Here is a 13500-nt window from a genome sequence, read left to right as displayed (position 1 = left end):
TCCCTCCTGGCCTTCTACTCAGACGCCCAGGCTCACCTACTAGTCATGCGCAAGGGCACCTTCTACAGGAACTATGTAGAGGTCAGTACAGGTCACAGACTTAGGGTAGGACACAGTTATAACATGTGTCCTAATACTTTCTCAAACTTCTACCCTTTACCTGTCTCTACCCTCCCTCCCTCCCTGTCTCCTACCTGTCTCTACCCACGCTCCCTGTCTCTACCCTGTCTCTACCCTGTCTCTACCCTGTCTCTACCCTCCCTACGTGTCTGTACCTGTCTCTACCCCCCCTACCTGTCTGTACCTGTCTCTACCCCCACTACCTGTCTCTACCTGTCTCTACCCTCCCGACCTGTCCCTACCCGTCTCTCCCCCCCACCTGTCTCTATCTGTCTCTACCCTCCCGACCTGTCCCTACCCGTCTCTCCCCCCCACCTGTCTCTATCTGTCTCTACCCTCCTGACCTGTCCCTACCCGTCTCTACCCTCCCTACCTGTCTCTACCTGTCTCTATCCTCCCTACCTGTCTCTACCAGTCTCTACTTGTCTCTGTCTCTATCCTCCCTACCTGTCTCTACCTGTCTCTATCCTCCCTACCTGTCTCTACCCATCTCTACCCTCCCTACCTGTCTGTACCTGTCTCTACCCTCCCTACCTGTCTGTACCTGTCTCTTCCCTCCCTACCTGTCTCCAGCCTCCCTACCTGTCTCTACCCTCCCTACCTGTCTATACCTGTCTCTACACTGCTACCTGTCTCTACCTGTCTCTACCCTCCCTACACCTGTCTCTACACTCCTACCGGTCTCTACCTGTCTCTACCCTCCCTACCTGTCTCTACACTCCTACCTGTCTCTACCTGCCTATACCTGTCTCTACACTCCTACCGGTCTCTACCTGTCTCTACACTCCCTACCTGTCTCTACCTGTCTCTACCCTCCTACCTGTCTCTACCTGTCTCTACCCTCCTACCTGTCTCTACCTGTCTCTACCCTCCCTACCTGTCTCTACCTGTCTCTACACTCCTACCTGTCTCTACCCTCCTACCTGTCTCTACCTTTCTCTACCCTCCCTACCTGTCTCTACCTGTCTCTACCCTCCCTACCTGTCTCTACCTGTCTCTACCCTCCCTACCTGTCTCTACCTGTCTCTACCCTCCCTACCTGTCTCTACCCTCCCTACCTGTCTCTACCTGTCTCTACCCTCCCTACCTGTCTCTACCTGTCTCTACCCTCCCTACCTGTCTCTACCTGTCTCTACCCTCCCTACCTGTCTCTACCCTCCCTACCTGTCTCTACCCTCCCTACCTGTCTCTACCTGTCTCTACCCCCCCTACCTGTCTATACCTGTCTCTACAATCCTACCTGTCTCTATCTGTCTCTACCCTCCCTACCTGTCTCTACCTGTCTCTACCCTCCCTACCTGTCTCTACCTGTCTCTACCCTCCCTACCTGTCTCTACCCTCCCTACCTGTCTCTACCTGTCTCTACCCCCACTACCTGTCTATACCTGTCTCTACAATCCTACCTGTCTCTACCTGTCTCTACCCTCCCTACCTGTCTCTACCTGTCTCTACCCTCCCTAACCGGCTCTACCTGTCTCTACCCTCCCTACCTGTCTCTACCCTCCCTACCTGTCTCTACCTGTCTCTACCCTCCCTACCTGTCTCTACCCACCCTACCTGTCTCTACCTGTCTCTACCCTCCCTACCTGCCTCTACCTGTCTCTACCCTCCCTACCTGTCTCTACCTGTCTCTACCCTCCCTACCTGTCTCTACCCGCCCTACCTGCCTCTACCTGTCTCTACCCTCCCTACCTGTCTCTACCTGTCTCTACCCTCCCTACCTGCCTCTACCTGTCTCTACCCTCCCTACCTGTCTCTACCCTCCCTACCTGTCTCTACCTGTCTCTACCCTCCCTACCTGTCTCTACCTGTCTCTACCCTCCCTACCTGTCTCTACCTGTCTCTACCCTCCCTACCTGTCTCTACCCTCCCTACCTGTCTCTACCTGTCTCTACCCTCCCTACCTGTCTCTACCTGTCTCTACCCTCCCTACCTGTCTCTACCTGTCTCTACCCTCCCTACCTGTCTCTACCCTCCCTACCTGTCTCTACCCTCCCTACCTGTCTCTACCTGTCTCTACCCCCCCTACCTGTCTATACCTGTCTCTACAATCCTACCTGTCTCTATCTGTCTCTACCCTCCCTACCTGTCTCTACCTGTCTCTACCCTCCCTACCTGTCTCTACCTGTCTCTACCCTCCCTACCTGTCTCTACCCTCCCTACCTGTCTCTACCTGTCTCTACCCCCACTACCTGTCTATACCTGTCTCTACAATCCTACCTGTCTCTACCTGTCTCTACCCTCCCTACCTGTCTCTACCTGTCTCTACCCTCCCTAACCGGCTCTACCTGTCTCTACCCTCCCTACCTGTCTCTACCCTCCCTACCTGTCTCTACCTGTCTCTACCCTCCCTACCTGTCTCTACCCACCCTACCTGTCTCTACCTGTCTCTACCCTCCCTACCTGCCTCTACCTGTCTCTACCCTCCCTACCTGTCTCTACCTGTCTCTACCCCCACTACCTGTCTATACCTGTCTCTACAATCCTACCTGTCTCTACCTGTCTCTACCCTCCCTACCTGTCTCTACCTGTCTCTACCCTCCCTAACCGGCTCTACCTGTCTCTACCCTCCCTACCTGTCTCTACCCTCCCTACCTGTCTCTACCTGTCTCTACCCTCCCTACCTGTCTCTACCCACCCTACCTGTCTCTACCTGTCTCTACCCTCCCTACCTGCCTCTACCTGTCTCTACCCTCCCTACCTGTCTCTACCTGTCTCTACCCTCCCTACCTGTCTCTACCCGCCCTACCTGCCTCTACCTGTCTCTACCCTCCCTACCTGTCTCTACCTGTCTCTACCCTCCCTACCTGCCTCTACCTGTCTCTACCCTCCCTACCTGTCTCTACCCTCCCTACCTGTCTCTACCTGTCTCTACCCTCCCTACCTGTCCCTACCTGTCTCTACCGGTCTCTACCCTCCCTACCTGTCCCTACCTGTCTCTACCCTCCCTACCTGCTTCGTTCAGATGTGCCAGACCACGGCCCACACTTTCTGTTTCCACAGCGACACCCACGGGCGGACGTGGCGTTTCGGGAAGGCTATGCCAGGACCAGAGAGCTGTGGATCAGGAGGATGGGACCAACACGTTGTACTGTAACACCCGCAGCCCCCTGGGCTCACTCTGGATGACGGAGTCTGTCACACACAGCCACCGAACAACACACAGAGCTTACACAATTACAACGAAACCCTGGGAAGAGAGACCATAGGGGAGGAGGAAGAAGGGGAGGACCAGGAAACTGTGCGGTCTTTGCAATGTTTCGTAATAGCTCATTAACGGTGGATTCTAGTGTTTCCTTCCTGTTTCCTTCTGCTTTGTAAAGTCTGGAGCTCATGACTCATGTTGGGTTTTCAGATTTGTGTGTAACAGCACCATTTTTAAACGCAGTCCACAGTGTGAATGATTCCTGTTCTGACGTTTTACAACTAGTTATGTATCCATCCACGCCTACTAACCCTCAATTTACTGTAATCCTGCAGCAACAGGAAATGGGAATTATGTGGATTTTAATTCATGGACATTTTTGTAAGGTTTGATTACATTTTTTTGTAAGGAAAAATCAAGTCTGACATTTTTAAGTGGAAATTACAAACTTCAGAAGCCTTTTTTTTAAACCTCAAATACACTACAAATTTAAATTGTTATGCATTGCAAGAAAGTTTTCCTGTGACAGAGTGATCAAATTAAGATCCTACATTTTGTGTAGCTCTGTTGAAATGCTGTAATTTCTGGATTGCTGTAAATGGCCATAAACACTACTATATCCTCACAAACGTAACTTTGAATCTTTATTAAACCAACCATTATTACTCTTCAGTATTTGTGTACAGATTGGTGTTTGCATGAGATGTGTATATCGTGTGTGAGTTAATGTGTTTTTGAACAACATTTAGATTGTAAATGAATTTTAACTGTATTGCCCCATACGATACACACAAACAACATTCTATTTTTTTCATGCATGTAATTGTCACACTCAATTTATCTAAAAGCACTCAGTCAACTTGTTTCCTTTCTGGTGAAATTAATTTATGAAGGAAGGTTCAGTTTGGAGAAGATTAGAGAAAGGGAAGTGAGAGCTGACAGTAAGCTACGCTGAGGAAAAAGACTGAATGACTTGACGAACATTCAAGACGAACACATTAGCCTGTGTTCTCTCTTGTGGATGATTTTTTAACATGATATTTGGAAAAACCCTGAGGCATTTTGGTTATCTAATGTCACACCAGCCATTTTGTTTCAGAATGATCGTCACACATGGGCTATCACAGAAGTGATGTGGGAACACTGCTGTTTATAGCCTATTAGACCTGCAACATTGTCTTAGTAAACAGAGCCACTGTTTACTTTGGCCTTTTCATACTACCAAAGATGTTTTGAAGGCTTTACTTTGGTCACAATCTGTCCAGGGGTTAACATCAGGCCAAGATAGATCTACAATTCAACAGGGCTGGGCTGGAGGGGGGGAAACAAATAATGTCTGTTGTGCTTCTAGGCCGAACTGACATCCAACATTCTGTCGTTCACCACCTGTGACATCTCCAAATGTGTAGAGGTTGCCGTGGGCGACTCCAAAGCACCCTGGGGGAGGGGCTTGCGTTTGAGTATGGCTGTCAATCTTTTCCGGAACACCCTGCACAGGAACACATAGATCAGCGGGTCCAGACACACGTTAGTGGCAGAGAGCCAGAGAGTGGTCTCCTTGGCGACGTAGAGCGCGTTCTGCACCCAGCAGTTGTTGGCTATTTTTCGGGTCTGGGTGAGAGTGTAGGGCACTCTGGTGAAATGAAAAGGGGCGAAACAAATGAAAAACACCACCACTACCACAAAGACTTTGGCTTTGGTCCTGCGGCTGGCCGCGTTGGAGCTACTACGCGAGGCTTTGTAGGATTCGTAGACTTTACGACTGATGAAGGTGTAACAGAACAGCATTAGAGCCAGTGTTCCCCAAAACACCACCTGGGAAGAGGAGGAGAAAACTCAGTAAGGCATCGAACAACATCATCAGTAAGGCATCGAACAACATCATCAGTAAGGCATCGAACAACATCATCAGTAAGGCATCGAACAACATCATCAGTAAGGCATCGAACAACATCATCAGTAAGGCATCGAACAACATCATCAGTAAGGCATCGAACAACATCATCAGTAAGGCATCGAACAACATCATCAGTAAGGCATCGAACAACATCATCAGTAAGGCACAAGGGAGAAAAAAAAATTAAACCAGAAATAGGTGCATAAAGTGGCATAAAAAAAATCTAAAGTCTAGACAGCCGTGTGGGTTTGAAAGTTTAATAACGTTTAATGTGTGGGCTAAGTCATTATTAAAATACAGCAACACTTATCAGCCAAAGCCTTCGTCAGGGTGGCAACCTGTAATCAGTAGAAATGTATTGAACAACAGGGACAATATCTATAAATACTGCCCCCTGGCTAGCCAGGTTAACATACTACCACCAGGATACCATTCAGAGTAATGATGCCGACGTACAAGAATGTAGCTCGTACCTGGCAGAAGTAGTTGAAGCCCTCGTGCCACAGCATACCGGCCTGACCCTTTAGAGAGGCACACTTCAGCCGACCACGAGAAATCGACGGTGTACGGTCACTCAGAATGACATTGGGCAGAGCCAGAGACACCATCACAGCCCAGACGGCCACACTCAAAGCCTGTCCCACTCCGACCCTCTGGAGGGCGCACTTCCCAAAGGGCCTGACGATCTTGAGGTAACGGTCCAGGCTGATGAGCCCCAGGAGCAGGATGCTGATGTACATGGTGGTGTAGAAGAGGACGGCAGAGTAGCGACAGTAGAACGCACGCAGATGCCAGGAACCCACGTCGGCGTCCGCGAGGACCTTCACCGGGATGGACAGAGTCATCAGCAGGTCTGCCACCACCTGTTGACAGACAGGCCATCCACGTCAGTTATCAGTTGTATTGTTCAACCATTCCTGGCACTCGTACTAAATTGGTTTATCACAGAAAATAATTGCTGGTTCCCTTACTACGTTCTTCAGGTAGACCACGAAGGTGGTGGTGCTACGGATGTTGAAGAAGATCCATGCAGCCAGGCAGTTGAGTACCAGCGCAAACAGGAAGAGGGCGCTGTAGAGACAGGGGAAGACCACCGCCGTCACGCTGGTGTCACGCACACACTTCAGAGACATGTTTGACTGGTTGCCGTTCATCCTCACGCCGAGCAGTACTATGGAGAGAAACAGAATAAAATGATTGGATGAGTAGTAAACAGTAAGGCCTCTATTTCCCCATAGCAACACAACATGCATTCACCAATAAGAGAGAGAGAGAGAAACAGAGAGAAAAGAGAGAGAGAGGGACAGAGAGAGAGAGAGAGAGAGAGAGAGAGAAATAGAGAGAAAAGAGAGAGAGAGAGAGAGAGAGAGAGAGAGAGAGAGAGAGAGAGAGAGAAACAGAGAGAAAAGAGAGAGAGAGAGAGAGAGAGAGAGAGAGAGAGAGAGAAAGAAACACTCCACGGAAGCAGAACCTGAGACAGAGCTGCATTTCCTGACAAAATGTAAAAAATATAAAACAATTACAAAGTGTCACTTCAATGACATCTCTGATTAGGATAGGCTACCTGTCCTGTTGGGGGAGGACGCAGAGAGCTGTGGGTTGGCTGCGCCCCGCCTCCCTACACCTCCACCCGGACAGCCAGTGTGGTGCGTGGGTGATCTACGAGGGCTCCAGGTCCTACTCTGACCTGGCCTACCTGGAGCTGCCTTCAGCTGGACGTGGCCTTCGCCTGTCTTGCCTATGATGAGATCTCCTTCAGCACCTTCACCCTCTCCGAGCTCATAGAGAACCTGCCACCCACTAACACACAGCCACCTAGTAACACACAGCCACCCAGTAACACACAGCCACCTAGTAACACACAGCCACCTAGTAACACACAGCCACCTAGTAACACACAGCCACCTAGTAACACACAGCCACCCAGTAACACACAGCCACCCAGTAACACACAGCCACCTAGTAACACACAGCCACCCAGTAACACACAGCCACCCAGTAACACACAGCCACCCAGTAACACACAGCCACCCAGTAACACACAGCCACCCAGTAACACACAGCCACCTAGTAACACACAGCCACCTAGTAACACACAGCCACCTAGTAACACACAGCCACCTAGTAACACACAGCCACCTAGTAACACACAGCCACCCAGTAACACACAGCCACCTAGTAACACACAGCCACCCAGTAACACACAGCCACCTAGTAACACACAGCCACCTAGTAACACACAGCCACCCACTAACACACAGCCACCTAGTAACACACAGCCACCTAGTAACACACAGCCACCCAGTAACACACAGCCACCCAGTAACACACAGCCACCTAGTAACACACAGCCACCCAGTAACACACAGCCACCTAGTAACACACAGCCACCTAGTAACACACAGCCACCCAGTAACACACAGCCACCCAGTAACACACAGCCACCTAGTAACACACAGCCACCCAGTAACACACAGCCACCTAGTAACACACAGCCACCCAGTAACACACAGCCACCCAGTAACACACAGCCACCCAGTAACACACAGCCACCCAGTAACACACAGCCACCTAGTAACACACAGCCACCCAGTAACACACAGCCACCTAGTAACACACAGCCACCCAGTAACACACAGCCACCCACTAACACACAGCCACCCAGTAACACACAGCCACCTAGTAACACACAGCCACCCAGTAACACACAGCCACCCAGTAACACACAGCCACCCAGTAACACACAGCCACCCACTAACACACAGCCACCCAGTAACACACAGCCACCCAGTAACACACAGCCACCCAGTAACACACAGCCACCCAGTAACACACAGCCACCCAGTAACACACAGCCACCTAGTAACACACAGCCACCCAGTAATGTGAATGATCATTTATGGACATTTTTTGTAGGGGTTGATTCATTTTTTGTAAGGAAAAATCAAGTCTGGCATTTCTATCTTCAGCAGTCTTTTTAAACCTCAAATACACTACAACTTTAAATTGTCATGCATTGCAAGACATTTTTCCTGCGACAGGGTGATCAAATTAAGATCCTACATTTTGTATAGCTCTGTTGAAATGCAGTAATTTCTGGATTGCTGTAATTAGACATGAACACCACTAAATGGTCCACAAACGTAACTTTGAACCTTTATCAAACCAACCGTTCTTCCCCTTCAGTATTTGTGTACAGATTGGTATTTGTATGTGTGCATGAGCTGTGCATGAGATGTGTGCATGAGATGTGTGCATGAGCTGTGTGTGTCGTGTGTGCATGAGATGTGCTTTTGAACAGCATGTACATTGTGAATGTATTTTATCTCACGTGTCTGTATTGCCCCATACGATACACACAAACAACATTCAATTTTTTTCATGCATGTAATTGTCACACTCACTTTATCTAAAATTACTCAGTCAAGTTGTTTCCTTTCTGGTGAAATGAATGAAGAAGGAAGGTAAAGTTTGGAGAAGATTAGAGAAAGGGAAGTGAGAGCTGACAGTAAGCTACGCTGAGGAAAAAGACTGAATGACTTGGTGAACATAGTCTCAAGTCAAACTGTAACTTAGTCCATCATTTTTTCCATCAACAAAAGTTGCACATATCTCATGCACACATCTCATGCACAGCTCATTCACACATCTCATGCACACATCTCATGCACACATCTCATGCACACATCTCATGCACACAGCTCATGCACACATCTCATGCACACATCTCATGCACACACGACACACACAGCTTCACACACAGTTTCTCGACCTTCCTCGACCTTCCAGTGAGCCCATAATAAACTGTACATCAGTTTAGTCCTGTGTACTAAACTGACTAAACAGTTTAGTCCTCTGTCTGTCTGTCTGTCTGTCTGTCTGTCTGTCTGTCTGTCTGTCTGTCTGTCTGTCTGTCTGTCTGTCTGTCTGTCTGTCTGTCTGTCCGTCCGTCCGTCCGTCCGTCCGTCCGTCCGTCCGTCCGTCCGTCCGTCCGTCCGTCCGTCCGTCCGTCCGTCCGTCCGTCCGTCCGTCCGTCCGTCCGTCCGTCCGTCCGTCTCTGTATCCGCTTGCCCTGCCGCTTTACACAGAGAATCCAAACCAGTTTAGAATGGCATTCAGTGCAGTGCTATGGCAACCAAGGCACATTTTCAAAGTTGGAACCATTTAGGGGTTTGTAGACTGATACTCAAGAGGACAAGGATACCTTTCAAATCATGTTTCTACAACTTTATGAGAGATTTGAGTCAATTCCCTGAAAATACACTCAGTCCCTACATAAATCTGAATTGATTCAGTCTGGACAGCTCACAAAGAATGTGCTGTACTTTAGGACATTCATTGAAAAAGTAGATTGAGTTTAAAAACATGCTTGAATGTGTACTCTTCCCTGTGACAATTGTTTTTTTTAAATTTTATTTAGATCTTTATTTCACCTTTATTTAACCAGGTAGGCTAGTTGAGAACAAGTTCTCATTTACAATTGCGACCTGGCCAAGATAAAGCGTAGCAATTCGACAACATACAACAACACAGTTACACATGGAATAAACAAAACATACAGTCAATAATACAGTAGAACAAAAGAAAACAAAAAGTCTATATACAGTGAGTGCAAATGAGGTAAGTTAAGGCAATAAATAGTAGTTGTTACAATATAGAAATTAAACACTGGAGTGATAGATGTGCAGAAGATGAATGTGCAAGTTGAGATACTGGGGTGCAAAGGAGCAAGATAAATAAATAAATACAGTATGGGGATGAGGTAGGTAGATAGATGGGCTGTTTACAGATGGGCTACGTACAGGTGCAGTTATTCAATTGTTATGCAGAATTGTTATTAAACACTGTCAAACATAAATTACATTAAGTGCATTAATGAAAATGTCCTTACCCTTCTTATAATTGAAGCTTTGATTTTGAAGAAAGTCACTGGAACAGACAATATGACGAACAAAACTCAACAGTCTTCGCTCTATATGAAGAAGTGAAATATCCCAGTTCAGCTGTTTTTCTTAGAATCTTTCCACACCTACCAACCAAAACGGTCTATTTGAGCGTACTGTTCAGTAAGCAGGTTTTGTACGGGTGTTCTCTGTATAGATCTAGTGCGTTTTTTTTGTTTTGTTTGTCGCAATCCCAAAAACTTTTCCAGTCTTACTCTGTGTGAATGAGCCTGTCCCTCCTCTCTTCCTGTTTAATTGTCCACTGGTCTCCCAGTGCCAGTGTACATCAGTTTCACTAGGTGGTGAGCGGCGATGCAGCAGGCAGGACTCACTGCCTGACTGATATCTTAGGAGACCTCCGGGCCCCGGGCCGGACCCCATCCACTCCCCCTCTTGCCCAGTCCTCCCACCCCTTGCTCTTTACTGAGTTCAAACCCCTTTGCAATCAGAAGAGCAAAGGGGCTGTGGTTGTGAGCACACAGTGTGGTTTTGAGCAAGCAAAAAACATGTGTCTCTGCTGATTGCATGGCAGTGTGCATGGCAGTGTGCATGACAGTGTGCATGACAGTGTGCATGACATTGTGCATGACAATTTGCATGACAGTGTGCATGACAATGTGCATGACAGTGTGCATGACAATGTGCATGACAGTGTGCATGACAATGTGCAGGACAGTGTGCATGACAATGTGCAGGACAGTGTGCAGGACAATGTGCAGGACAGTATGTTATTCTATATGTTTGTGTGTTTCTTTGAGCTGAAGTGTTTGTTTTGTTGTGTTATCTCTAAAACACAGCATCATCCCATGTTGCATACAGCTGAATTGTTGTGGGTGTAGAAGGGGCTGATGTAAGGCAGAGGCTTGCTGAAGCTCGAGGTTGTTACCACTGTAATGTCAATGCTATTTTAATGCTTTACAGATTAGTGATAAAATATCTGACTTCCTGTGTAATAGTTTTTTTTTTTCTTTCGTCAGAATGTATACGGGAACCAGCAGTGAATGACCCAAATCTTTCCTTCAAAAATACCCTACAACTGGTTGTTACAAAACCCGCATAACCACAATGAGAAAGGTTCCTCAACTACTGCATGAAATAAAAGTCAAACAGACAAACTTCCGTTATGATCATTCACTGAAGTTTTAAAGGTTATTTACAGAAGTTGTGTATGAAATACCATTACGGTTAGTACTGTTATCTACAAAACAAGAGTCTTCAATGTTTTTGATGGAGTCCAGTGACTACATTGACAAGTGCAGTTCTTAGGTTAGGCCTACATAACACAATACACAGGTACTAGGAGAAATAGACAAACCAGGTGTGATTGCCCACTGGGCACACCATGTAATTTTAACGTGGATAATTAGGTTGAGACGTTAATCAGTGTAACGCCCTGGCCATAGAGAGGGGTTTTTGTTCTTTATTTTGGTTAGGCCAGGGTGTTACATTGGGTGGGCGTTCTATGTTCATTTTTCTATGTTTTTGTATTTCTTTGTTTTGGGCCGTGTGTGGCTCCCAATCAGGCACAGCTGTAGTTTGTTGTTGCTGATTGGGAGTCACACATAAGGAGCCTGTTTTTCCTTTGGGTTTTGTGGGGGATTGTTTCTGTTTAGTGTCTTGCACCTGACAGGACTGTTTGGCTGTCGGTTTTCTTGTTTTGTGTGTATAGTGTTCTTACGTTTATTAAAATTCAAAGATGAACACTAAATCCACTGCACCTTGGTCTACTTCCACAGACAGCCGTTACAATCAATGAGATTAAAACTATATAGTCACTCACTCAAAGAACTAATTGAATTTCAAATTGTGTTTCAACCATCTGAAAGCAATGGGAAAAACCATGTCGGATTTTTTTGGTTTAGTTCTCATCTAAACATGTTATCACTGCACTTTCAACCATTTAAAAGCACAACAAAGTTCAAATTAAAATAAAATGTCAGATTTGGTGTATTTATACAACAAATTAATGTGTTATTACTGTACTTAATCTAATTGCAGAACCAAGTGACCTGGATTGCAGTTGAGACAACATGAGAAGTACTTGATGCAAGTGATCAATGCGGTTTGAGATTTGGTACAGATTATTATAGCAATTGTGACTGTAGCAATCTCCACTGACCTACGACCTTTGCATGTTATCTTGAACATTCACGTTTTCTATGATTACAATAAGAAGACATTTATAGTTACAGCAGACGAACCTCAAAATGTGGACATGGATGAGTTAGTCATTTTTTAATGTTGAATAAAAACTGTTACATTAGTTTGTCAGATATCCTTAACTTTATACTGCTAATTACTGTTTTACAAAAGTAATATTGAATTGTTTTTGGATGTCAACGCAACCAACGCAACCAAATATCAATATTTAAAGGATATCTAACGCATTGATAGTTTCATCTGAACCACTGGCTTAATTCTATTCTTTAATAAAAAATAAAAAAATTGGGGGGGGGGGGGGGGGGAGATTTAGTTGGAGACATGAATCCAACCTATAATTTGTTAACTTGTCAAGAAGTTAATAGGCCAAAAGTGATTTTAAATTGTGTTGTGGTTGTCAACGCAACCAAATAACATCATCAACATTTGAAGTAGCTACAGCGGGCAAACGTTCAAAATCAGCAGGGGATCAAATACTTTTTTCCCCCACTGTATATATTTTGTGCCACTGACTTAGTCTGACTTTAATTCCAATTGGTGTACTAATGAATAATTGGTATGTTGGATTCACGTCTCCATCTCAACCAAGAATGAAAGTGAAAGAATATGACCAAATCAAATCAAACTTTATTTAAAGTGCATAATTTTTTTCTGATAGTGGATATAACGTTTGAGATCTAAAGTTGTTTCAAAGGTACAAATTCAACATATTTTATGCAATTCCCCAACAACTGCCTAATACACACAAATCTTAAGGGATGGGATAAGAACATGTACATATAAATATATGGATGAGCGATGTCCGAGCGGCATAGTCAAAATACAATAGATGGTATAAGATACAGTATATAAACTCAGCAAAAAAAGATACGTCCCTTTTTCAGGACCCTGTCTTTCAAAGATAATTCATAAAAATCCAAATAACTTCACAGATCTTCATTGTAAAAGGTTTGAACACTGTTTCCCATGCTTGTTCAATGAACCATAAACAATTAATGAACATGCACCTGTGGAACGTGCGTTAAAACACTAACAGCTTACAGACGGTAGGCAATTAAGGTCACAGTATGAAAACTTAGGACACTAAAGAGGCCTTTCTACTGACTCTGAAAAACACTAAAAGAAAGATGCCCAGGGTCCCTGCTCACCTGCGTGAACGTGCCTTAGGCATGCTGCAAGGAGGCATGAGGACTGCAGATGTGGCTAGGGTAATAAATTGCAATGTCCGTACTATG

The 13500-nt window shown here is 46.0% G+C and overlaps 1 protein-coding gene across 1 annotated transcript; it reads right to left on the bottom strand.

Annotated features, from left to right (window-relative positions):
* Nucleotides 1-3896: 3896 nt before the first annotated feature.
* Nucleotides 3897-10482, bottom strand: LOC106613309 (P2Y purinoceptor 13). Its single transcript, XM_045724849.2, has 4 exons — nt 10054-10482; nt 6134-6333; nt 5636-6025; nt 3897-5080 (listed from the first exon to the last, which is right to left on the bottom strand). Exons 2-4 carry the CDS (start codon nt 6314-6316, stop codon nt 4613-4615), a joined length of 1041 nt encoding a protein of 346 aa, XP_045580805.1. The 5' UTR covers nt 6317-6333; nt 10054-10482; the 3' UTR covers nt 3897-4612.
* Between the last annotated feature and the right edge of the window lie 3018 nt (nt 10483-13500).

The sequence above is a fragment of the Salmo salar genome, chromosome 09 (genome assembly GCF_965601325.2).
Source record: "Salmo salar chromosome 09, fSalSal1, whole genome shotgun sequence".
NCBI lineage: Eukaryota > Metazoa > Chordata > Actinopteri > Salmoniformes > Salmonidae > Salmo > Salmo salar.
The sequence above is the reverse complement of the archived record's forward strand: the minus strand, read 5'-3'. Positions and strand labels throughout refer to the sequence as shown.

Coding starts and splice junctions, on each gene's coding strand:
- LOC106613309 (XM_045724849.2), bottom strand. CDS start 6,316: ATGAACGGCAACCAGTCAAACATGTCTCTGAAGTGTGTGCGTGACACC. Junction 6,026..6,133: donor TGGTCTACCTGAAGAACGTA/GTAAGGGAACCA, acceptor GTCTGTCAACAG/GTGGTGGCAGACCTGCTGAT. Junction 5,081..5,635: donor GCTTCAACTACTTCTGCCAG/GTACGAGCTACA, acceptor TCCTCTTCCCAG/GTGGTGTTTTGGGGAACACT.